This window comes from Heptranchias perlo, chromosome 25, assembly GCF_035084215.1.
Source record: "Heptranchias perlo isolate sHepPer1 chromosome 25, sHepPer1.hap1, whole genome shotgun sequence".
NCBI classification, from domain to species: domain Eukaryota; kingdom Metazoa; phylum Chordata; class Chondrichthyes; order Hexanchiformes; family Hexanchidae; genus Heptranchias; species Heptranchias perlo.
Window position 1 is genome coordinate 12344810 of NC_090349.1, and position 26342 is coordinate 12371151.

At 48.3% G+C, this 26342-nt stretch overlaps 1 protein-coding gene across 1 annotated transcript in view; it reads left to right on the top strand.

The window, feature by feature from the left end:
• The first annotated feature begins 2663 nt into the window (after positions 1–2663).
• Positions 2664–26342, top strand: part of slc2a11b (solute carrier family 2 member 11b) — a 93558-nt gene continuing 69879 nt past the window's right edge. The window contains exons 1-2 of the mRNA XM_068005627.1: positions 2664–2762; positions 25618–25716. Of these exons, the coding sequence (XP_067861728.1) occupies positions 2712–2762; positions 25618–25716 (150 nt within the window). The 5' untranslated portion in view covers positions 2664–2711. The remainder of the gene's footprint in view (positions 2763–25617; positions 25717–26342) is intronic.

A 26342-nucleotide genomic window follows, 5' to 3' on the forward strand; every position in this document is an offset into this window, starting at 1 on the left:
GATTTAAGAATTTGCCTTGAGCTCACAAAATGCATCCAGAAGGAACAGTTAAGACAATGTTTATCACATTATTTAGAACAAGATATACAAATATAGTTAGCCTAAGAACTCCAGTTGGGTATCGCTGAACGTATACTGAGAACGCCCAGTACCGGGAACATAATAACTTCAGTTAATGTAACGGATTCATCGATAATGGCAATCAGGGCCGAGGAGCTTTTTACGCGCCTCACTGCGAGAGTTTATCGTCGTCAACTGTCAACATTTCTATAAATTGAGGGCAGGTTACATTCAATTCCTCAAAATAACTATCAGTCTATTGACCAGTAGCTCATTTCAGTGAGGGACTCCTTTCCACTGGATGCTTTGGCACTGTCTGAGACAGTACACTGAAACGACCCTGGTTCCAGTTGGAACTGGGTTTGGGTAATTCTGTCTTTGGAATAGTGAAAGCAAAGCATAAATATCTCCCTCTCTAACCGTTACCCAAGAAAGTATCTCATAATGAGCCCAGCTTTGTACTCTCAGCCCCCACTGTGGGGAAGGCATATCCCATCTCTAACTTGTTCACTAGAGACATCCACGGCTGCCCTTTAGAGAGGAGTTGTTGAGGAAATGGTCAAATCTGGCACCTTTCAGTATGCCAGGGAACTGATTTGACTCCTTACACTAGATTGTTGGTGTCTTGGAATGAATAAGAGTTGTTATCCTGGTTCTAATTGTGCAGATTTAATCTATCCAATCAGAAGAGACCCAAGATCCTGTTTTAGAATATCCCTATCAATCCACAGGCAAAATGGAACCCCAGTGGTGGGGGAGTGGGAGTGGGAGGAGCAAAATAGAAATTAATTGCTTGCAAGTGCATTGTTAGACCGAAGTTCCAAAAACACAGACATTTAATGCCAGTCACCCATGAGATAAAAGCGCTTTTATGTTACACCCTGCTGATTACAACTGTGACAAAGCTGTACTTGGCATCTGCAACATAGCATCTTCCACTCTTTCATTATGTTTGGCTTGTTACCTCGTCACTGTGTTCTCTCATCCAATGTTTGCCTTTCCACTTCTCCTTGTCCTGTGTCCCTGTAGATTTAGGTCATTACATTTCCGTATTTGTTGACTTACTACCATGTTACTCCCGTTGTTGAATACCAGTGAAAACTGCAATGATAGCAGGCACTATCTTTTGGAATAGAGGATTCCCTCACACATTTTGAAAAGCACTCACAAGATCACAAGCTAAATACTCCCCTCATTGTGGCATTCAGTTGTTTCTTAAATGACTCCAAGGAGTAGAAAGTGGTTCGCGCCTGAAAAGGCCACTGCGCCGAGACTGATGCGCAAAGGGACTACGTGAAATTTTTTGAATTGTCATCATTGTTGTATTGTAGGAAACGGGGTCTGCAATGGGCGTAAGCATTTGCATAGGCAATGGGCCTAATGGTTGTTTCAGGCAGACGGCAGAGACGACTAATCAATATAATTGTAAGGAATCTTACAACACCAGGTTATAGTCCAACAGTTTTATTTGAAAATCACAAGCTTTCGGAGGCTTTCTCCTTCGTCAGGTGACGAAGGAGAAAGCCTCCGAAAGCTTGTGATTTTCAAATAAAACTGTTGGACTATAACCTGGTGTTGTAAGATTCCTTACATTTGTCCACCCCAGTCCATCACCGGCATCTTCACATCATAATCAATATAATGACCGACGCACTTCCTGTGCATTTTGATCCCTTGTGCTTGGCGACGAAAATTGGTAGGTTGTGGACTTGTTTCATGCCCTAAAAATGGGCTAAGTGAGATCTAATTTCGCCCTGTGTTTTTTTATATTCATTTTCGGGATAGGGCCAAGTCCAGCATTTATTGCCCATCCCTTGTTGCCCTAAGAAGGTGGCAGTCGCCTTCTATCTAAGTGGCCATTTCAGAGGACAGTTAAGAGTCGACCACGTTTTTTCCCCCACTACTCTGCCCAGGGGTCAATTCCATCCATTGATCCCTCTTTATGTGAAGAATTTCTTGATATTAGTCCTAAAAGATCCTACTGCTCTCTGTGCTAAGAATGCACAGAATCTATTAACATTTCACCAAGCTTAACTGGCAAACAGTGAGAAAATTCACTTTGGTTGCTGCTTAATACTGACTTCTGTGACAGGGCTAGTTTGATCCAAGATCCAATCAGTGTTCCGGAGGTTATAGTTCATTAATGTTAATGTACAAATGTAGTCAATCCCCTCGCCCACAAAACAATGTCGCCAGCAATGGAATCTCGAGAAGGTGAGATCATCTCCGTGGAAGAAAGGTACTACGTGTTCGTAACTTATTGAAGAGACTAAATGCTTTAAGGGAATAAAAAGGGCATTAGTGACCGACCCTGGGAGTTGTCACGAATATTGCAATAAGCAGATCAAAGCTCATTAGTTCCGGCTAATATTTATGTTAAGGTAAAATGGGGAGTTTAATATTTTGAGTGTGTTAGTTTCTAATGAAATTACATGAATCAACTCCCAGACTGTGCTGCGGGCTGCTGTCTGAATGGCAGGATTATCTCTCATAATTCTCCAACTAAATAGGTGCTGTTTAAAAAAAACTGTCCAGAAGGTCAGAGGGGGGCGTGCACAGCTGTCTGGTTTCAGGCGTTTCTTAAGTGATGGGTCCGAGGAAGTTAAAATGAAATTTCAGGGATCAGCTTTGTGCAGATTGTTTCCGTGTTAATGATGATACCACAGCGTGAGCTGAAGAGAAGGACCGAGCGAGCGGGCAGGGTAAGTGACAGAGTTAGATGGAGATCTTCAAATGGACACTCTCAGTTAGATACTGCCTCCAAGTCCTGACTCTTCTTCATGTGAACGTTTCACGTTTACAAACTTCTCCGTCCGTTCAACCCTAATTTGTTAACAGCCTCGGCAAATAAAATATCTTAAAAACTGTTGAATTTGAGTGCGGGGTGTTCGGTTCTGTTCTTGACCAGTCTATTTAACGGAGTTAGGGCCAGAGAGAGATCGGACACAAGAGATTTATCAACAATATTCGCATCATATATATATATGTATATATATTAGCCTTATATAAAGAATTATTTTCTCTTTTCGAGAGAGTGCGCCGCCTCTCAACCTAACTTTTAGTAGTCATGATGTGGAGATGCCGGTGATGGACTGGGGTTGACAATTGTAAACAATTTTACAACACCAAGTTATAGTCCAGCAATTTTATTTTAAATTCACAAGCTTTCGGAGATTTTCTCCTTCCTCAGGCAAATGTTTCAAGATCTCCTTGAAGCCTATGCATTTATACATATTGAACAATAATACATGGTGTTTACAGACTGCCCCTGCAACTGCCCGTTGCCAAGGCAATCACCGTGTTCAGACAGAGAGGTGTTACCTGCAGAACCTCCGAATACACATTCAACAAAAAAACAAACAGGGAAAAAAAACAGAGAAAAAAAAAACACAGAGAGAGGCAGAAACATCCGGAAGGCAGAGAGAGCCAGCAAATGACCCATTATATTAAAAACAGATAACATTTGTTCGCTGGTGGGGTAACGTGTAGCGTGACATGAACCCAAGATCCCGGTTGAGGCCGTCCTCATGGGTGCGGAACTTGGCTATCAATTTCTGCTCGACAATTTTGCGTTGTCGTGTGTCTCGAAGGCCGCCTTGGAGTACGCTTACCCGAAGGTCGGTGGATGAATGTCCATGACTGCTGAAGTGTTCCCCGACTGGGAGGGAACCCTCCTGTTTGGCGATTGTTGCGCGGTGTCCGTTCATCCGTTGTCGCAGCGTCTGCATGGTCTCGCCAATGTACCATGCTCTGGGGCATCCTTTCCTGCAACGTATGAGGTAGACAACGTTGGCTGAGTCACAGGAGTATGAACCATGCACCTGGTGGGTGGTGTCATCTCGTGTGATGGTGGTATCTGTGTCGATGATCTGGCATGTCTTGCAGAGGTTACCGTGGCAGGGTTGTGTGGCGTCGTGGACGCTGTTCTCTTGAAAGCTAGGTAGTTTGCTGCGAACGATGGTCTGTTTGAGGTTGGGTGGCTGTTTAAAGGCGAGTAGTGGAGGTGTGGGGATGGCCATAGCGAGGTGTTTGTCCTCATTGATGACATGTTGAAGGCTGCGGAGAACATGGCGTAGTTTCTCCGCTCCGGGGAAGTACTGGACGACGAAGGGTACTCTGTTGGTTGCGTCCCGTGTTAGTCTCCTGAGGAGGTCTATGCGATTTTTTGCTGTGGCCCGTCGGAACTGTCGATCGATGAGTCGAGCGTCATATCCCGTTCTTACTAGGGCGTCTTTCAGCGTCTGTAGGTGTCCATCGCGTTCCTCCTCGTCTGAGCAGACCCTGTGTATTCGCAGGGCCTGTCCATAGGGGATGGCCTCTTTGACGTGGTTAGGGTGGAAGCTGGAAAAGTGGAGCATCGTGAGGTTGTCCGTGGGCTTGCGGTAGAGTGAGGTGCTGAGGTGCCCGTCTTTGATGGAGATTCGTGTGTCCAAGAAAGAAACTGATTCTGAGGAGTAGTCCATGGTGAGCTTGATGGTGGGATGGAACTTGTTGATGTTATCGTGTAGTCTCTTTAGTGATTCCTTGCCGTGGGTCCATAGAAAGAAAATGTCGTCGATGTATCTGGTGTATAGTGTTGGTTGGAGGTCTTGTGCAGTGAAGAAGTCCTGCTCGAACTTGTGCATGAAAATGTTGGCGTATTGGGGTGCGAATTTGGTCCCCATGGCTGTTCCGTGTGTTTGGGTAAAGAACTGGTTATCGAAGGTGAAGACATTGTGATCCAGGATGAAGCGGATGAGTTGTAGGATGGCTTCCGGAGATTGGCTGTTGTTGGTGTTGAGTATTGATGCTGTCGCAGCGATGCCGTCATCGTGGGGGATACTGGTGTATAGTGCCGAGACGTCCATCGTGGTGAGAAGTCACCACGATGGACGTCTCGGCACTATACACCAGTATCCCCCACGATGACGGCATCGCTGCGACAGCATCAATACTCAACACCAACAACAGCCAATCTCCGGAAGCCATCCTACAACTCATCCGCTTCATCCTGGATCACAATGTCTTCACCTTCGATAACCAGTTCTTTACCCAAACACACGGAACAGCCATGGGGACCAAATTCGCACCCCAATACGCCAACATTTTCATGCACAAGTTCGAGCAGGACTTCTTCACTGCACAAGACCTCCAACCAACACTATACACCAGATACATCGACGACATTTTCTTTCTATGGACCCACGGCAAGGAATCACTAAAGAGACTACACGATAACATCAACAAGTTCCATCCCACCATCAAGCTCACCATGGACTACTCCTCAGAATCAGTTTCTTTCTTGGACACACGAATCTCCATCAAAGACGGGCACCTCAGCACCTCACTCTACCGCAAGCCCACGGACAACCTCACGATGCTCCACTTTTCCAGCTTCCACCCTAACCACGTCAAAGAGGCCATCCCCTATGGACAGGCCCTGCGAATACACAGGGTCTGCTCAGACGAGGAGGAACGCGATGGACACCTACAGACGCTGAAAGACGCCCTAGTAAGAACGGGATATGACGCTCGACTCATCGATCGACAGTTCCGACGGGCCACAGCAAAAAATCGCATAGACCTCCTCAGGAGACTAACACGGGACGCAACCAACAGAGTACCCTTTGTCGTCCAGTACTTCCCCGGAGCGGAGAAACTACGCCATGTTCTCCGCAGCCTTCAACATGTCATCAATGAGGACAAACACCTCGCTATGGCCATCCCCACACCTCCACTACTCGCCTTTAAACAGCCACCCAACCTCAAACAGACCATCGTTCGCAGCAAACTACCTAGCTTTCAAGAGAACAGCGTCCACGACGCCACACAACCCTGCCACGGTAACCTCTGCAAGACATGCCAGATCATCGACACAGATACCACCATCACACGAGATGACACCACCCACCAGGTGCATGGTTCATACTCCTGTGACTCAGCCAACGTTGTCTACCTCATACGTTGCAGGAAAGGATGCCCCAGAGCATGGTACATTGGCGAGACCATGCAGACGCTGCGACAACGGATGAACGGACACCGCGCAACAATCGCCAAACAGGAGGGTTCCCTCCCAGTCGGGGAACACTTCAGCAGTCATGGACATTCATCCACCGACCTTCGGGTAAGCGTACTCCAAGGCGGCCTTCGAGACACACGACAACGCAAAATTGTCGAGCAGAAATTGATAGCCAAGTTCCGCACCCATGAGGACGGCCTCAACCGGGATCTTGGGTTCATGTCACGCTACACGTTACCCCACCAGCGAACAAATGTTATCTGTTTTTAATATAATGGGTCATTTGCTGGCTCTCTCTGCCTTCCGGATGTTTCTGCCTCTCTCTGTGTTTTTTTTTTCTCTGTTTTTTTTCCCTGTTTGTTTTTTTGTTGAATGTGTATTCGGAGGTTCTGCAGGTAACACCTCTCTGTCTGAACACGGTGATTGCCTTGGCAACGGGCAGTTGCAGGGGCAGTCTGTAAACACCATGTATTATTGTTCAATATGTATAAATGCGTAGGCTTCAAGGAGATCTTGAAACATTTGCCTGAGGAAGGAGAAAATCTCCGAAAGCTTGTGAATTTAAAATAAAATTGCTGGACTATAACTTGGTGTTGTAAAATTGTTTATAACTTTTAGTAACGAGCGGATTTTCATTGACAGAAAATGTTGGAAACACTCAGCAGGTGAGAAATCGGCTGTGGAGACAACTGCGGGGATTTTAGGAGGTAAATGCAGCGGGGGGGCTCTGAAAATCGCAGAAATCCCATTCGCGTTTGGAAGCCGAGTTTCCCAAGGACCTGCCGGCATCCCGAAAACGGAAGTCCCACCGCAATTAAAGCTGGTGGGATGACAGTTAAAGAGCCAAATGTACCTCATTGAGGTACTTGATCTGTAACAGGTAAAGTGCCTTAAGTAGTTAGAAAGGTTTTTAAATTTACCTGGGCAGCTTGCCCACCGCTTCGGATTCACGCAGGCGTGAAGGGCCAGATCAGGGAAAAGGAAACTAAATAAATTAGATTTTAAAAAACCATGCAAGGAAGTGAAAACACTAAATGCACCTACCTTTGAAACCTGCTCCGATGTCCGATATCTCCCACTTCGATGTCCCCCTCTTCACCCTCCCGATCTTCCCCCGATGTCCCCCCTCTTCACCCTCCCGATCTTCCCCCGATGTCCCCCTCTTCACACCCCCCTCTCCCGATCTTCCCCCGATGTCCCCCTCTTCACCCTCCTGATCTTCCCCTGATGTCCCCCTCTTCACCCTCCTGATGTCCCCCTCTTCACACCCCCCCTCCCGATCTTCCCCCGATGTCCCCCTCTTCACCCTCCCGATATCCCCCTCTTCACCCTCCTGATGATCCCCCGATCTCGCCCCTGGTCTTCCAGTCCAGTGCCGGGTCTTCCATTCTCTCTCTCCCCCCCCCCCCCCCACCCCCCCCCCCCCCCGGTCTTCCTTTCCAGCACTGGATGAGGTCTGGCTCTCTCTCTTTCTCGCACCCCCCCCCCCCCCAAAGTTGCAGCTCCTGACGGCAGCCAGCCTGTCAATCAGGGTAGCTGCAGGTCGCAAAACCCAGAGAGGACGTTAACCACTATCAATCAATGTGCGATCGAGTTGGAAACAGTAAGTTTGGTTCATGTGGGTTTGCCACGCACCCAATCGCGCCCCTGCTGCCATCCTGCCTCCCCGCTAATATCAGGGCCAACAAGTCGATGTTTTCGCACATGAAAGGTCAGTTTGTCTCTCCACAGATGCTGCCCAATCTACTGTGCGTTTCCAACATGTACTGGTTTTGTTTCAGATTTACAGCATCTGTAGTGTTTGGCTTTTTGATTTAACAAGAAGCCTTACTTTAGGATTTGGGTTAGGACACCGTTCGAGACTCAGGAAAGGGCGTCCCGCTCAAAGTGATTTCTAACACGATTGGTGAATCCTATATTGTAATAGGCCAGTGTATGGTGAGGCTGGGCAAAGCCTGACCCCATAGGAATATGTCAACTGCCCCAACCTGAGGTTGGGCAATGCATGAATTCCAGGGAAGGATGACCTGTTCTAAATGATTTCCAAAGAAAAGTAACTGAAATTTGAATGGTAAAACAGACAGCATATGATTCCCACTAATAACAGAGAGCATTCGGCAGGCAGCAGAACATAATGTGTGGGCCCAATTCTAAGTAAGCCAGTTTAATTATGGGGCAAACCTAGCCCCCACTAGAATGCAATCAGATGTCTCCCTTAAAGAGGAGACATTAAAGTTTCAGGGAGGGGTTGACCCACCTCAGCTGATCTTTTTACCAGAACAAAAATAATAAATTAATTAAAAGGGGTCAAATTGGAGGAAATCAAAACCAAAAATTCCACATGATGCCACCCTCACTCCCGAAAGGTATCCAGTGAGCCGGTAGACACGACTGGGTCAATTTTCGGATGGCCGAGCGGGTACGTTCGTGGCGGGGGGCTGCTAAAATTCGGAATTCCTGGGCGGGTCCGGAACCCGGCTCCAACACGCCCACTTCCGGGTTCCCCAATGACGCGCTTAGATGTGCGCGCAGCCCCCGCGTGCGGGACTCCCGGCGGCAATTAAAGCCAGTGGGATCCCACTTAAACCAATTAATTAGATAGTTCAGGTCGTGAGCAGGGAGGCGGGATGGCAGCAGGGGCGCGATTGGGTGCGTGGCAAACCCACATGAGCCAAACTTACTGTTTCCAACTCGATCGCACATTGATTGATAGTGGTTGACGTCCTCTCTGGGTTTTGCGCCCTGCAGCTACCCTGATTGACAGGCTGGCTGCCTTCAGGTGCTGCAACTTTGGGAGGGGGGGGGCGCGAGAAAGAGAGAGAGCCAGACGTCATCCGGTGCTGGAAAGGAAGACCGGGGGGGTGGGGGGGGAGAGAGAATGGATATTTTAGGAGGGGTGGGATTTTCATATCAACTGAGCGTGTTTCCCGTACTGGGGGAAACACTCCCAGTTGAAACAGACGTGTTGCAGTCACCAGCCTGTGGGAGCTGCAAAGGTCCATTTGACAGGTGGGGGCGGGGGGTTAACCCTCACTCATCACAGAAGGCCACTCTGTCACTTTGGACAAAGTTTGGCCTGCACCATCCTCCTAACATAAAAATTCACAAACTTGGAACCTCAACTCCGGTGTGCAGACACATTTACCTACCTTGTGGACCCCCTCAAACGTACATCTTGCGGATGGGGGCCGACATAGCTGCAGTCATGACCTCATCGGAGAACGAACAACATCACCAGCCTCGCCGGCCATGCTGTCCACCTCTGACACATGGAGCTCCACAACACAGTGCTGTGACACATCCACCTGCACAGCAGGAGGGAGGGCAACTGCAGGGAGAGAGATGCGTCGCAGAAGGCACTACCCTCACCACAGGGTCTACAGACCAAGGCTCAGCTTCCTGGACCTCTCTGAGGAGCAGTGCACACGGAGGCTCAGAGTCACTCGACATGTAGTCGTGACATCTGCAGCCTCCTTCATGCCGAGCTGCTCCCGGCTGGCCCGAGCACCATCTTCTTACCTGTCGCTGTCAAAGTCACCACTGCCCTCAACAACTTCTCCTTCGGATCCTTCCAGGGTGCCACCGGGGACATTGCCGGTGTCTCTTAGTCGGATGCACAAAAGAGCCCTGCAAATACACCTACACCCACGCTGCAGTGACACAATGGGTGGCATCAGGTGTGGGTCTTCATGGTGATCCTCAGGAAAGTGAATTATTGCACAAACCAGACAAGATTTACAAAGACGTGGCAGTAGTGGTGATGATAAATTTTAACGTGTTTGGCAAAACAAACAAAACTAAATGAAAAACATGACATTCTGTCATACACCCTTGTGCATCCCGTTTGTGCTCACAAAACCTTAGCCTTATGTTTACGGGAACTCCTGTGGCTTCAGCAGAGGTAGTGGCAGGTTGCTCTTGTCCATGCCCTGACCGATGAGATGCTTTGCGCGGATGCCCTCTGAGTTTCGGTGCCCGTGAGGGCCCCTCCAAAGACTGCTCCACCAGCACCTGTGCAGGGGCAGACTCGGCCACCTGGAGAGGAGGCAGCATTGCGGGTACTGGTTGAGAGGGGGGCAACGGGTGAGATGTAGAAGCGCTTTGAGTGGCGTCCCCACTTCCATGTCCCTTTTCACCGTCATTCCTCTCCTGGGCCAGGCCCACATCACTCCTTCCACCCTCCTGGACGACAGTTTGCAGGACTTGTGTGAAGCCTTGGATGGCCAGTTGTAATGTATCTGTCAGCCTGTTTAAGGCGGCAGAATGTTGCTCACCCTGAATCTGAACGGCCGTTGTCAGGGCCTGAATGGACTCATTGTTGAGCCGTGCTTGAAGCTTGATGGAGGCTAGCCTTCCCTCCATTGCGGACATTCCCGTACCTACCCGCGACACTATCTCAGAGATGCCTTCACGTCCCTGTGACAGTATTACACTCATGCAGGAGTTGGACTCCTTCATCCTCTGCGCGATTGTGGAGAGTGCGCGTGGCACCTGTTCCAGCACCTCGGCAATGTGCTGCTGGCCCTCGATGACTCTCCTTTTCACGGCTGGCCCCCAGGGTTCAGCATCTGGGTCCAGCTGAGCAGAGTCTGGAGAAGAGTGCTCCCACCGACGCGGACTCTCCACGGCTGCCCCTGCCACCAGGGTCTGCGTGTGCTTACATGCGCGTGGTGACTCACTATGTGCAAGCCCAACTAATTGAGGACAGGGACCCACCGAGGTGTGTGTATCTGCGCTGGTGGATGGCCCCTTCGGAGGCCGGCAGGTCCTCTGAGGAATCACACTCCGCAGTCACGGTGGTCGCAGATGGCCCTGCAAGAGAACAGAAAGCAATATTAAGCATGTGGACAGATGTTGAGGTGCTGCAGATGCCAAGTGATGTTAAGATCATTCGCTGTCATGAGTGCTGAGTGTTAGATTTCTGTCACCAGCCACTTGTGCACTCCCAGTCTCAGCGTCCGCAATGGACAGGCACTCCAGCGTACGGCTTATTTCCAATGCCTGCTGCTCCGCGTTCATTAGGACCACCTGGTGTGGCGGGCCCCCTCCGGTCCTTGCCCACTCCCGGGCATTCTGGCATCTCTTCTCCTATCAAGGCAAAACACAGAGAGGTGTGACTGAGTGATGGTTGCATGGTGACCCGCTGCATGCATTGGTGTGGGTGGGGATGACCGTGAGGGAGATGCATGGGAGGGTGCGTTTGAGACATAGCCATGAGATTGTATGAGGATTGGGTTGCGTGGTAGTGTTCAAATGGGAACTGGGGCAGTGAGTAAGTGCAGGCAGGGTGAGGATGATAGTTGAGTGGATGTGAGGAGTGATGCGAGAGCGTTTTGGTGACAGTGCAAAAGGAATTGTGTGGTGGTGGAGGTGATGTGGAAGACGGAGTGTGCGAGAATGCGTAAGTATACTCGTTTTGGCTGACCTGGTTAGGTCATTAAAGCGCTTCCTGCTCTGGACCCAGGTTCGGCACACATTGCCTCTGCTGCTGACCTCCTTGGCCACCTCGAGCCAGGCGTTCTTGGTGACAGAGGCAGGCCACCTCCTCCAATAAGATTGTGAAGGGGCTTGATCGGGTGGATGCGGTAAGGATGTTCCCAAGGATGGGTGAAACTAGAACTAGGGGGCATAATCTTAGAATAAGGGGCTGCTCTTTCAAAACTGAGATGAGGAGAAACTTCTTCACTCAGAGGGTAGTAGGTCTGTGGAATTTGCTGCCCCAGGAAGCTGTGGAAGCTACATCATTAAATAAATTTAAAACAGAAATAGACAGTTTCCTAGAAGTAAAGGGAATTAGGGGTTATGGGGAGCGGGCAGGAAATTGGACATGAATTTAGATTTGAGGTTAGGATCAGATCAGCCATGATCTTATTGAATGGCCGAGCAGGCTCGAGGGGCCGATTGGCCTACTCCTGCTCCTATTTCTTATGTTCTTATGTTCTCCCATCTGATGGGAAAAACGTTTCCCTCCTACTCCTGACCCCATCGAGCAGCACCTGGAGTGAGGAGTCAGAAAACCTTGGAGCAGCCTTGCCTCTGGCCTGCTCCATTCTATTATTTTGGTTCTTTGCTGCAGGAGGAGCATTGGAGGACTGCCCCTTTAAATAGGGCTCCTCCTGCTGACAGCCTGTGATGCGGGTGCACAGTGCGCCCGCTGCGCGGGTCTGCAATGGGAAACCCGGAAGCACGCGTAAGTACCTTCAATTAGGCTGCGCTCGCGTGCGGAGCACCCCGATTTCACTGGGCGCGTTACCCACGCGCCCAGTCGACCCCCCGCTGCCAACCCGCCTCCCTCCTAATATCGGGCCCTACATCTTAGTGTTCTAAAGCCAACTGGGACACAATGAATGAATTGGTCTTATTTGGTAGTAGGACAGTGGGAATATAAAGCCAGGGAAGCCTGGTCCCATTGGGACACAATCAAAATAGATATGACTGAATATTTTAAGTAATACTGGTTTCCCCAGGTCACTTCTGTGGAACCCCTTTAAGAAATTTCCTCCCACCTCCGACCACAATCTGAACCCAACCATAAGGTTCAAGGTCTCCTTCTCCCATACCACCAGAAGCCACATTCCCTCTCATTGCGGGCAGCTGTCTTAATATTCTTCGAGAGCCATGGATGTGGTTTTGCAACTGAGAGTGTGTGTGTGTGGCCTCAGGACTCAAGGTTAAGCTTGGGTTTTGATTGTGGCTGAGATGGGGTTTAAAGGGTTGGTAGCCCTGAGAGGTGACAGAAGGGAGAGAGCATGCAGTATCGGGTGACAGGCTTGATTTTTAACTGTTGCAAGCGCTGCAGAGCTACCTATATTGGAGATGGAACTAGAAAGTCTAAAAGGTAATTATGCAACAGTACCATCTACCTTGGAAGACTCGATCAGAGGTAAGTAAAATGAATAGATGTTTAATTTTGACAGAAAAGTATCACAGACAGATGTGACAAAATAGTATGATGGAAAAAATGAGACAGAAATTGGTGCTGATGACATAACTGGAAGTAAGTGTGACACAGAAGATGTGTGCTGTATGCAAGACTTTTAATATATTAGTAGAAGATGTTCCAAGGCATTGCTCATTGTGAGTTGGAGGTTATAAGGCAAGGGTGTAATGCAAGTAATATTTTCAGGGACACTGCTTTATCAGCATTAAGGGAAGCCCTGGGTTCTGGGAACAATGAAAAGAGGGGCCAGTGTCTGGCAGCACTGGGATGGGATTCTGAGGCTCCAGCATTACTTTGTGTTGCTTCTTGGGGTCTGGGAATATTGGTAGCGGTTGCCAGGAATATCTAGGAGCACTGCAGAAAGGGGCTCCTGGAGGATTGGCACAGGCCCTATGATTTGGGATCAATGGGAGAGATCCAGGTATCTGGGTGCAGTGGGGCGGGAGGCTCTGAGGTTTCGGAACATTAGGAGGGTAGTCAATGGGGCCGATTTTCGGATGGTGGAGCGGGGGCGGGGGGCTCATAAAATGGACGAATCCCGGAGCGGGTTCAGAGCCGGCTCCAACCTGCTGACTTCCGGGTTCCCCAGTGACACGTTCAGGTGCGCGCGCAGCTCCCGAGTGCGAGACTCCTTCCAGCAATTAAAGCCTGCGGGATGCTGATTTACATAGTTAGGTAGGTAGTTGAGGTACTTGAGAGACCTCATTGAGTGGAGACTTTGGCAGGGGTGCAATTTTGCAGGATCCTCAGCGTGTTTCCCGTGCTGTGGGAAACATTCCCTGTTGTAGCAGACGTGTTTCAGCCAGCAGCCAGTGGGAGATGCAAAGGATTATTTGACAGGTGGGGGGAAAACCTCATTTATTGCAGCAGGGCACTCTGTCACTTCAGACAAAGTTTTGGCTGCAACATCTTTGTCTTTCCACTCAAAATTCTTAATTTATACCCAAAACTCTGCTGAGCAAACACATTTACCTACTTTACGGACCCCCTCAAACCACCAGGATGGGGTGGGGTGCCATGGCTGCATTCATCACTTCATCCGAGGATGAGCAACATCACCAGCCTCGCCAGGCACACCGTCCACCTCCACCACGTGGAGCTCCACAACACAGTGCTGCACCACAGGCACCTGCACAACAGCACGGAGGGCAACAACAGAGAGAGTGACGTCGCAGGAGGCACTACCCTCGCCACAGGGTCTACAGACCGAGGCTCAGCTTCCTGGACCTCTTTGAGGAGCAGTTCATTCGGAGGCTCAGAGTCAGTCGCCAGGTAGTTGTAGACATCTGCAGCTTCCTTCATGCCGAGCTGCTCCCGGCTGGCCCGAGCAGCATCTCCTTACCTGTCGCTGTCAAAGTCACCACTGCCCTCAACTTCTTCACCTCCGGATCGTTCCAGGGTGCCATAGGGGATATCGTCGGGGTCTCTCAGTCGTCTGCACACAAGTGCGAAAGGCAGGTCACCGACGACTTGTTTCACAGGGCCTCACACTACGTCAACTTCCCCATGGATGACCTCAACCAGACAGAGAGGGCAGTGGGATTCCACGCTGTGGCTGGCTTCACACGGGTGCAGGTGTAATCGATTGCACCCATATACGAGCACCTCCACAAGAGCCAGGACTGTTCATCAACAGGAAGGGCTATCACTCCATCAACACTCATCTCATCTGTGACCACCGCAAGAGATTCATTTACGTGTGCACCAGATACCCTGGCAGCTGCCACGATTACTTCATCCTCCGGGAGTCCAACATCCCGCCCCTCTTCCACGCACCGAACACCCGCAAGAGCTGGCTCCTCGGGGACAAGGGATACCCCCTGCACACGTGGCTCATGACACCTCTGAGGAACCCCATCACCGAGCAACAGCGTTGATATAACGACAGCCACATCGCTACTAGGTCTACAATCGAGCATTCTATAGGGCTGCTCAAGATGCGCTTCAGGTGCCTTGATCATTCTGGTGGAGCGCTTCAATATGCACCAGACAGAGTGGGACGCATTATAATCATGTGTTGTGCCCTGCACAACATGGCACAACAGAGAGGGGTGCTGCTTGAGGAGGCCCCATCCACATCTGCCACCCACATTGAGGAGGAGGAGGAGCAACCCATGGTTAGGACAACTGCTCACCTGGCTGCTCGTGAGGCCAGGGAGTCACTGAAATGTGAACGGTTCTCCTAACATCAGACAGTGTGAAGAGTCCAGTCCTCACCACCTGCACAGCGGCCACACCAGCCCCCCCTCCCCCCATCGACCCCATGCACAAAATAGTCCTGCAACTACACATACACCCACTGTAGAGTAACACAACAGGTGGCATCAAGTGTGGGCGTTCATGGTGAACCTCATGAAAGGGCCTTATTACACAATCCAGTCAAGAATGGCCAAGACATGGGAGTAGTGGTGACAATAATAATATTTAATGTGTGATTAACAAAAAGCAAATATAAATAAAAAACATGCCCACCCGTCAAACACCCTTGTGCATCCCTTTTGTGCTCACAAGGCCTTCGCCTTTCGCTTACGACTACTTCTACGTGATGCATCACCTGTGGCTGCAGCAGATGTAGTGGCCGGTTGCTCTTGTTCATGCCCTGACCGATTAGATGGTTTGGGCCTACGCCCTCCGGGTTTCGGTGCCCGTGAGGGCCCCTCCAAAGACTGCTCCACCTGCACCTGTGCAGGGGCAGACTCGGCCACCTGGAGAGGAGGCAGCATTGCGGGTACTGGTTGAGAGGGGGGCAACGGGTGAGACGTGGGGGCACTTTGAGTTGCGTCCCAATCCATTCCCCTTTCGCCATCATCCCTCCCCTAGGCCAGGCCCACACCACTCCTACCACTCTGCTGGATGACAGTTTGGAGGATATGTGTGAAGCCTTGTAAGGCCAGTGCCAGAGCATCTGCCTGCCTGTTTAAGGCGGCAGAATGTTGTTCACCCTGAGTCCGAAGGGCCGTTGTCAGGGCCTCAGTGGACTCATTGGTGAGCCGCGCTTGAAGCTCCTTGGAGGCTAGCCTTCCCTCTATCGCAGACATTCTCACACTTACCCGCAACACTATCTCAGAAATGCCCTCAAGTCCCTGTGCCAGTATCTCAGAGATGCCCTCCCTTACCTGTGCCACCATTCCACTCATGCAGGAGTTGAACTCCTCCATCCTCTGCGCGATTGTGGAGAGTGCGCGTGGCACCTGTTCCAGCACCTCGCAAATGTGTTGCTGCCCCTCAATCATTCTCCTTTACATAGATGGCTCCCAGGGTTCAGCATCTGTGTCCAGCTGAGCTGGAGAAGAGTGCTCCCACCGACATGGACTCTCCACAGCTGCCCCTGCCACCAGTGTCTGCTCGTGCTCATGTGTGTGGTGACTCACCTTGTGTGACCCCAACTAAGTGAGGACGGGGACCCACCGAGATGTGTGTATCTGTGCTGGTGGATGGCTCGCTCAGATGTGACGGTGCACCGTCAGAGGCCGGCAGGTCCTCTGAGGAATCTCCCTCCGCCATCACGGCGGTCACTGAAGGCCCTGTAAGAGAACAGAAGGCAATATTAAGTATGATGACAGATGTTGAGGTGCTGAAGATGGCAAGGCATGTTAACATCAATTGCTATTGTGTGTGCTGAATGTTAAAGTTCTGTCACCAGCCGTTTGTCGGGTGCCAGTCTTGGCGTCCCTGACGGACAGGCACTCGAGGCTGCGGCTCAGTTCCAGAGCCTCCTGCTCCGCATCTGTGAGGACGACTAGATGTTGTGGCCCCCCCCTCCGGTCCTCGCCCTCTCCCGTGCATTCTGGGTTTTCTTCTCCTATACTAGAATGCTACCCGGATTTCAAGGGTTAAGTTACGAGGAGAGATTTCACAAATTGGGGTTGCATTCTCTAGAGTTTCGAAGGTTAAGGGGTGATCTGATCGAAGTTTATAAGATATTAAGGGGAACAGATAGGGTGGATAGAGAGAAACTATTTCCGCTGGTTGGGGATTCTAGGAGTAGGGGGCACAGTCTAAAAATTAGAGCCAGACCTTTCAGGAGCGAGATTAGAAAACATTTCTACACACAAAGGGTGGTAGAAGTTTGGAACTCTCTTCCACAAACAGCAATTGATACTAGCTCAATTGCTAAATTTAAATCTGAGATAGATTGCTTTTTGGCAACCAACGGTATTAAGGGATATGGGCCAAAGGCAGGTATATGGAGTTAGATCACAGATCAGCCATGATCTTATCAAATGGCGGAGCAGGCACGAGGGGCTGAATGGCCTACTCCTGTTCCTATGTTCCTATAACGGGAAAAAGTAGAGAGGCGTGAGTGAGTGATGGTGACGTGGCCAACCGTTGAATGCATTGGTTTGGGTGAGGCTGACCATGAAAGAGATGCATCAGAGGGTGAGTATGAGACAGAGCTATGACATTGTATGAGGATTGGGTTGAGTGGTACTGGTGGGATGAGTACTGGGGAGGTGAGAAAGTGCAGGTAATTTGAAGATGAGGTTTGAGTGGGTGTGAGGAGTGATGTGATAGAGTAGATAGATAGGCAGTGCAGAAGAAGTTGTGGGGTGGGGGCGGTGATGTGGAAGACAGAGTTAGGAGAATGAGTAAGTATACTCACTTTGGCTGACCTAGTTAGGTCATTGAAGCGCTGCTTGACCTGTATCCAGGTGTGGGAGATGTTGCTGCTGCTGCTGACCTCCTTTACCACCTTGAGCCAGGCATTCTTGGTGGCAGAGGCAGGCCACTTCCTCCCATCCACCGGGAAGAATATATCCCTCCTCCTACTCACCCCATCCAGTAGCACTTGGAATGAGGCATCAGTAAATCTGGGAGCAGCCTTTCTCCTGGGCTGTTCCATTCTATATTTTTGGGTGTTTGCTCCAGGAGCAGCATTGGAGGACTGCCCCTTTAAATAGAGCTCCTCCAGCTGACAGCCTGTGATGCGGGTGCGCAGTCCACCCACTGCGCAGGTTGACACGTGAAACCCGGAAGCCACATTAAGTGCTCCAATTTACTCGCGATCGGGTGGGGAACGAACGGATTTTACTGGGCGGGTTACCCACGCGCTCAGTCACCCCCCCCAACCCCGCTGCCATCCCACCTCCCTGGTAATATCGGGGCCAATATGTTTGTGTGCACTGGGAGGGGTGTCCTGGGATCTAAGGGATGGGGAATTCCTGGAAAGGACAATCCTGAGATTGGAGAGGGGGTTCAGAATCATTGGAGGAACCATGGCCTGCGGGTATTGGGGTGAGGGTGTTGCTGATATCTGGCAGTTTCCAAGTTTCTATCTACTTAATTACTCGAAACCCTAAAAAAAAGTTTCTCATGAGAATGATTCTTAACTAAATTTGGAGCGAAAATTAAGAGGGGAGGAGCTTGACAAGATTGGGACGCATTTTAAATGTGAAACTTGCCTGAAATAAAGCTTTGACAATTGTAAATAGGGTTTGTTTAGAAGTCTTTTGGCAAAAGCGAAGAAATTCTCAAATCTTCACAGGGTGCTGGCACACACCGTTCTCCTTGACCTCAGAAAAACCTACTGATGTATGCTGGGAAAAGTGTAAACTCCAGCTGCTCAAAATCCAGCTGTGGTTGGTAACTCCCTTCAACTGTTCAGAGGGGATATCCATTTGAAGCGTAGACTTTTGAGGCAGGCTGAGTCCTTGAAGCAAAAAGTTTCAATCAAAGTATTCAAAGCATAAAAAAAATTAAATGGGTAAATTTAATTACATTACTGTGAAACATGCTATTTTTCGAATTTTATTTTTAGTTTCAAATCTTATTTTGGACTTTAGATGTTTCAGTTACTGAAAAAAGTGGTGGCTGAATTTAAAAAAACAAATGCTTTGATCTTGTTGGCTCACCTTCTCTTTGCTTTTATTGGTAGGTTCCCCTGACTGGTCATTCAAAATTGGTTGCTTTCATATATCCTTAGTAGTGTTCTTACTGGCAGTTTTCTAGCTGCTTTTCTCACTTCTGATTTGTATGATCCATACCTCATCAGTTCTGATTTGTTGAAATGTTGCTTTAAGCCAATTAACAAAGTGTGATGGGGAAAGTGTTATAGTCAGTGACACTTACAACAAGTGTGGACTATATGCAAGATATTTAGATATAGATATGTCTTGCGTTCATCACACAACTGATGTCACACTTTGTTACAGATGTAAAACAATCTTTAAACCAGAAAGAAAGCCAGTCACTGAGCTGGTCCTGAAATTCACAAGTACTTTCCAATCTTCAAAATTCCCTCATCAAGCAACCATTAAGCTCTAATTGACCTGAGGCTCTGTTTACTTAACAACAATTAGGCTTTGTGGCCTTAAAAGTACACAGCTCTAACTTAAGAACAGAATAATATATAGCGTTCTATATTGTCCAGTCCTTTTAAAAACATCGGGATTGGATTTTTAGGGGAGCAGTGAGCCGGGAGGTGCTCCAGCTTCTCTGACCCCACCGCATCACAATCCGTTTCTTTGGGTATGGGGTCATTGGCCATGCAGGCCAGGCTGCTGACAGGATTACAGTGCTGGGTGGGAGCCTGCCAGGGCCGAAGAGGGATATCTAGCAGTGTTGCAGCGGGGATGTCACTACAGCACCACAAAAAATGGTGAGGGACCTCAGAAGGTGCAGAAGAGCCCCGACGACGAAGGAAGCTTCAGCATTGTAGGCCTCAGCAGAAATAAAGACCGACAAAGGTAAGTGCGTGGGGGCCAAATTGGAAGGAGAGAAAGCTTCTACTAAGCCTTCTTTTTCCATTTGTGGACCTCTGGGCCATTACCATCCCTACCTCAGACCTATCACCATCTTCCACCAGGGAGTCCCCAGGAACACAGATAAGAGAGGCGGATGGGAGGGTTATGGGATGGGAAGTCAGCCCCGTCCTCACATCGATGTTTACAAGCAGCGTGTGGAGAAGGGGTGGCCGGTGGCAGTCCCGGTGAGTGGGGACGAGGGAAATCGAGGTCGGTGTGGGGACATGGAGATAGGCCTCACAGCTCCATTTTTCCACTGTTTCTGTCACTACCTTTCAGGCAGGACAGTGGAGGAAAATCCAGTCCAGCATGTCACCCAACTTAACAACAACAACAACAACAACTACAGCACCTTTAAAGTAGTAAAGCGTCTCAACGCACTTCACAGGAGCGTTATCTAACAAAATTCAACACTGAGCCAATGAAGGAAATATTAGGACAGATGACTAAAAGTTGCTCGAAGAGGTAGGTTTTAAGGAGTATCTTAAAGGAGGAGAGAGAAGTGGAGAAGTTTAGAGAGGGAATTCCAGAGCTTAAGGCTGCTGCAGGCATGGCCACCAATGGTGGGTGAAGGAAGTGCGAGATGCACAAGAGGCCAGAGTTGGAGGAACGCAGAGTTTTCGGAGGGTTCTAGGGCTGGAGACATTCACAGAGTTTGGAAGAGGTGAGGCCATGGAGGGATTTAAACACGGGGATGACAATTTTAAATTCGAGGCATTGGTGGACCAGAAGCCAATGTAGGTCAGCGAGCCCGGGCAGGGGGTAAACAGGACTTGGTGCGAGTTAGGATACGGGCAGCAGAGTTTTGGTTACGGTCAAGTTTGTGGAGGGTGTGAGGTGGGAGGCTTGCCAGAAGAGCATTGGAGTACTGCAGTCTGGAGGTAACAAAGGCATGAATGAGTGTTTCAGCAGCAGATAAACTGAGGTAGGGGCGGCAACAGGAGATATTAAGGTGGTGGAAGTAGGCAGTCTTTGTAATGGAGAGGATATGGGGTTGGAAGCTCAGCTCAGGGTCAAGTAGGACGCTGAGATTGCGAACAGTCTGGTTCAGCCTGAGACAGTGGCCAGGGAGGGGAATAGAATCGGTGGCAAGGGTACCTAGTTTATGGCAGGGACTGAAAAAAATGGCTTCGATCTTCCCCAACACTTAATTTTAACATGAGCATCTGTTCTGCAAAAGAATATAAACGAAATAAAAACCACTGCTCAGAGTCCAATTTAATTACTAATGATTTGGTAAAATTCCAGGATGGTGACGAAGCAGATGTTGCAATCACATTCGAAGTAATCAGGAGAATTGGTGGAACTTTTTAAAAGGAATCTGAATTATGAGACTTTCTTAGAAGCTCGCTGGTTCAGTTGCAGTGTGAGCTTCTCATGCCATTGAAATGTAGCCTTAGCTTTCCTCAACATAGTCTTATACCAGAAAAAGTTAATGTGAGCATGATGATAAAGCTTCTTTGGCTCTTTCTATGCTGATGATTTTATGCCTTGTGAATCAGCTTTTAGATTTCTTGCAGAACAGCTAGAAGTAATTCATTTATTTAACTGCATACTTCATAAATTCCTGACAGCTGATGGGTCCTGTGTAGTCCAGTTTAGACAGGTTCAAAATCATAAAGGTACACCATTAGTTCAACTGGTCACCTCGTATATTGGACACAACTATTGCATCTGTGCGACATTAAGAAATGTATTCAATATTCCATTCTAAGTTCTAGATCTGTAAGAGGTTTTAGCTATGTCATGTGGTATTCCTTGTGTATAATCTCTATAGATTTACAACGGAAGCTCTAGCTACGTCATAAAATCCTTCGTCTACAATGGTCTCTAGCTATATCTTGTGGTTAAGAATAGGATAGATTTTTTAAAAACACATGACATAGCCAGAAGCCACTGTAGGTTTGAGTTTTTGCAGAAGAGAGAACACATGATATAACTGGAGCCTCTAGCGAATATCATGTGGTTCCCCTTCTGTAAATCTACAATAGAATGAATATCATGTGATGCTTCTTTCTATACAAGCTCTATTCTGGTCTACAAAAGAGCCTCTGATTGATGTCATGTGGTCCGCATTTGCAACTTTTTCCTCACAAGGACGTGATCAGTTTCTTTTATACATGGGCGACTCCAATTAGGAGAATGTGTGATAACATCGTTAAGTAGCTGATGGAGCCAAGCTTGTCTCTTATAGAAAGCAGGTAGCCTGGTATCTGATTAAGAGCAAGATAGAGAGTTATAATGATTACAGACAGAGATGATCATGTACTGTAGGGTGCCAGCGGTGGCTCAGTTGGTAGCACTCTTGTCTCTGAGTCTGAAGGTTGTGGGTTCAAGTCCCACTCCAGAGACTTGAGTACATAATCTAGGCTGATATTTTAGTGTCAAACTGAGGGAGTGCTATGCTGTTGGAAATGCTGCCTTTCAGATGAGAGGTTAAACTGAGGCCCTATCTGCCCCTTCAGGTAGATGTGAAAGATCCCATGGAACTATTTCAAAGATCAGCAGGGGGTTCACTCTGGTGTCCTGGCCAATATTTATCTCTCAACCAACATCACAGATTATCTGATCATTATCTCATTGCTGTTTGTGGGAGCTTGCTGAGTGCAAATTGGCTGTCGCATTTCCTACATTATAACAGTGACTACACTTCAAAAGTACTTCATTGGCTGTAAAGTGCTTTGAGATGTCCTAAGGTTGTGAAAGGCGCTATATAAATGCAAGTTCTTTCTTTAAAGTAGGGCTTCTGTGTTACTGGTATCATAGCAATCCCCTCTGTGGAATATGACTTGTACAGTGACATTTTAATGTTAGACTGTGTTACAGCTTTAGAATCTGCTTTATCTCAGATGCACTAGTGCTGGTTGCTCCTGTAAGCAGACTGCGTGTCTTGTATTCAGGGGTGTGCCTATACCGGCCAGTATCTAACCATACAGTAGCACCGTTCTGGGTGTAACAATGGCACCCCCTTGTGATCTGAACTGGATATTGGGGGTGAAATCGGTCTTGGCCGGTAACGCAAAACTGGCGATAGTGAATCAGCAGCCGGTTTTACACCCCACCCGATTTTCTTTTCCATTGAAGTCAACGAGACCCTCATTGTGTCTTTCTCACAGGTCCCTCAGTTCAAGAACCTTTCTTCTGCTTTCCCCCTTGGTTCTTCCAGTGGGAATCCTCGGTCTCCGTCACTATTTATCCACTGTAAGGACCCCATATTTCCCTCACTCCCTCACTGGCTGCTCCTCTCTTGGCGCCGCTCCTGCTAACCACATTGCTGCTGCTGCTGCCGGCTCTGCAGAAAATATTGTTCCCTACGGCAACCCCATTTCCCAGTCTCCCTCTCTTTCCCCCTCCCCCTCCCCTCCCCCGCTTGAGCCCCGAAACCCCTGACCACCGGTCTCCCTCTTCCCCCTTCGACTCCTTCCCTTCCCTTGAACCCACATCCCAGTCTCTCTCTTTCCCCTGAGCCCCCATTTCGCAGTCTGCCTCTCTCCTTTGTGGGGGGGTGGGGGGAAGCGGGTGGTGACGTCACCAAGCCGGAGGCTTCTTTGCAACAGCAGCCAGTTATGTCACGAAGCAAGGAGGGGACGCTGCTGCGTTGGGAAATTTAAATTGTGAAGATCTCCCGGGCTGGTAGCAGCGATGCCCTGGAGAACCATGCCCCACTCCAGGAGACATCAGGCAATCCGCGGAGGTTGGCAACCCTGAGTGAAGGCCACAAGGAAGTCTTAGATTAAATGGATATTTTTTCACTGAGATTCAAGCAGATTTTTCAAGATGGCATTGGCCCTCAACTTTGCATTAAGAAATTGCCACCACCCCTTGATAATGATGCCAATTCTAAACCATGGATTACATTAGATCCCTTTTCCTAAGCAATCATGAAATACGGGGCTGTCTGCTCCCAGCACTCCGTAGAACAGCAAAATTTATATCTCCGTCCTTCAAGCCTCAAACATTAACAGTTTTCAAATGTTGTCCCAGCCATCAAAAGGCGTCCTTTTATTCGCTATCTGTTATCAGCAAACGGAGAAGTCTTCCAATTAGTAACCAGCAAAGAGTGAGCAGCTTCCATTTTAACCCTAGAACTTTCAAATTCATTGAAATCGAAGGGGGTGGGGGGGAATCCTTATTTTTGTCACAGGTGGGGTCTGGAGGGCAGAGAGCATAGGGATATCTCCAGTTAGGCTGAAGTGCCCTCAGTCTGTTTGAAGTATTACCCTAAGCGTTCTGGACCCCTTTGATTGGCGTTTGACTCTAACAGTCCCGTAACCCTGGACGAACTTCCAAGCTCGGAGGTTATTTAAATATAGGAAACAGGCTCCCTGGCCTCCAAAGGGGAATTCTGCTGAACTAGGGGCTGAGTTTTACTGCAGTAGCTTTCGTGCTGTCTGCTTTCTCTTTTTAGCATGAGTAAGGCGCTTGCACAAGCCCTGGGTGCCAAAAAAAACTTTTGGATGCCACCCCCTACCAACCTCTGAACCCTGGGCACGTAGGCTTAACATGCATCCCTTAAGTCCAACGTTCTATTGAGGCAAATGTTTAGAAAAACGTCAGAGAATGTATGTCCCTCACTTGCATGTTCTTTGCATGCACCCACCCACATATTGGTGGGCCCGTTCTGCACCACCAGGCTGAAGTGTCGGGAAACGGTGGGAGGACCGTGCAAGGAAGCAAGAACACCACGGAGCTCATCCTTAAGTATTTTTCTGCCCCCTGCCCTCCCCTCCAGATGGATCAGTGGGGTGGGGGCAGTAAGCTTAGGCCAATATGTTCAATGTTTATTCAGTCGGAACCCTTAAACCTCCACAGTCTAAATAGTATTTTGAAAGAGCTCGATAAGTTGACTGGTTCATCTCCTGGATGTTGGTAAAATTTACCTCTGAACAGTTTTACTGTTGACTGTCCATGACTTATTTTCTAATGTAATATTAATTGATATGATTGAGTCCCACTTTGTTCAATACTTTCATTTTATTTCCCCTGAGACTACAAACAAATAGCAGTTATGTGGATGTTGGTGGACAATCCACTGAGGGTTAAGAGTCTGTTCAGCAGTGAATGAAGCTCTGAAAATGGACCAGAAAAACATTTTCTTATCAATTTGTTTTGATGGATTCACAAAACACTTTAAAAATATACTTTCATACATCTATGTAATCTATATAATTATCATTATCCATGGTCAATGGTCAAAGTGTGAATTTTTTGATCGCTGCCCATCACTTGATCATGGACAAAGAGACCATCATTGACCATTGCATGCCCATCAACTACCAGTCTTTGCTGATTTTGTTTAGGTACCCGTATCTTGGGCAGTGGCTGGGGTTAAGGATCATTCATGCATTTTTGTGAATGAACATGCTTTTTCTCCAAGATCATTCATAACAGTTTCATGGAGTTGGTTTGTTGTATACAGAAATTAAATTATGATGGTAATTAGAACTTGCTTCAAGAACCATTTTGTGGAAATAATCATGGGTTCCAATAGAAGTATGTTTTACTGTGAACTTGCTGCTTAGTGGAACTGGCTGAATTTGAATGAGAATTAGATTAGTTTAAACACCTCTGATTATCTTCTATGATTTATGTGCTAATAATCCAACAGATCTCATCCAAAATTCAGCCTCTGCAGAATTTAAATTAATCATTTCTGGTAGGCTCATGGGCTGGAATCTTGGATCCTTAAAGGTACTCAGAATCTGGGACACTGGTGTCAATAAAATGGTAACTGAGGGACTCAGGGAGAGATAATCAAATTTGAAATCCTCTTGGAAATTATGGAAAAGTTTGTCCGCCTCATTCTGGCTGGACACTTCACCAGGTACATGTGTTGAGAAAAATTGATTTATCTGCTTTAATTTTTTATCTTGCAGCTTCCGAACATTATCCTTCTCCTGGCGGTGTTTTCCTCAGGGATAGGAGGAACATTTCAGTACGGATACAATATTTCCGTCATTAATGCTGCCACCATGGTGAGTCCCAGCTTTAATTTATTTTCACCTTTACATGTACAGATGTTAAATCTGGCCTCAGCGTGGAGCTGTTCTTGCTCAGTCTATCACTGGCACCTGATGAACATAGCTGGCATGAGTTGGAGCCAGTGTTTAGTAACAGCTACTTGGCATCTTTGCAGGCAGTGTCGAGCCTGGCCAGCGCCAAGTTTAGCACACCAGTCATGACCCTAGTGTGGTGCTGCAGCCTATGAAAGCTGGTTTGAATTCAGATCTCAAAACGCTGACAATCTGAAAGGAGCAGGTGGATTACCAGTGGTGAATTAATGATGCTCTGATGCTCTAATTTTCCCTCTATCCCATTTGCTTTGAAAGCTGTTGTAACTGGAAACTCACCATGTAGGGAAACTGCATCATGCCATCATATGGTGTGTTGCTATAGCAACATGCGATGCCACCACTCCTTGTTCATCCTCACTCTGCTGGGCAGATGCTGGTTGCTCTCTAGTATCTCGTCAAGTGGTCATTCCTCCTATGTAAACAATGAGTGTCGGTAAGCTATTCAACTATCATAGATGTGCATCACAGCTGACCCTGATCCCTTGCAGCAGGAGTTGTTGAATGATAGACAGGAACCCCGGCTGAAT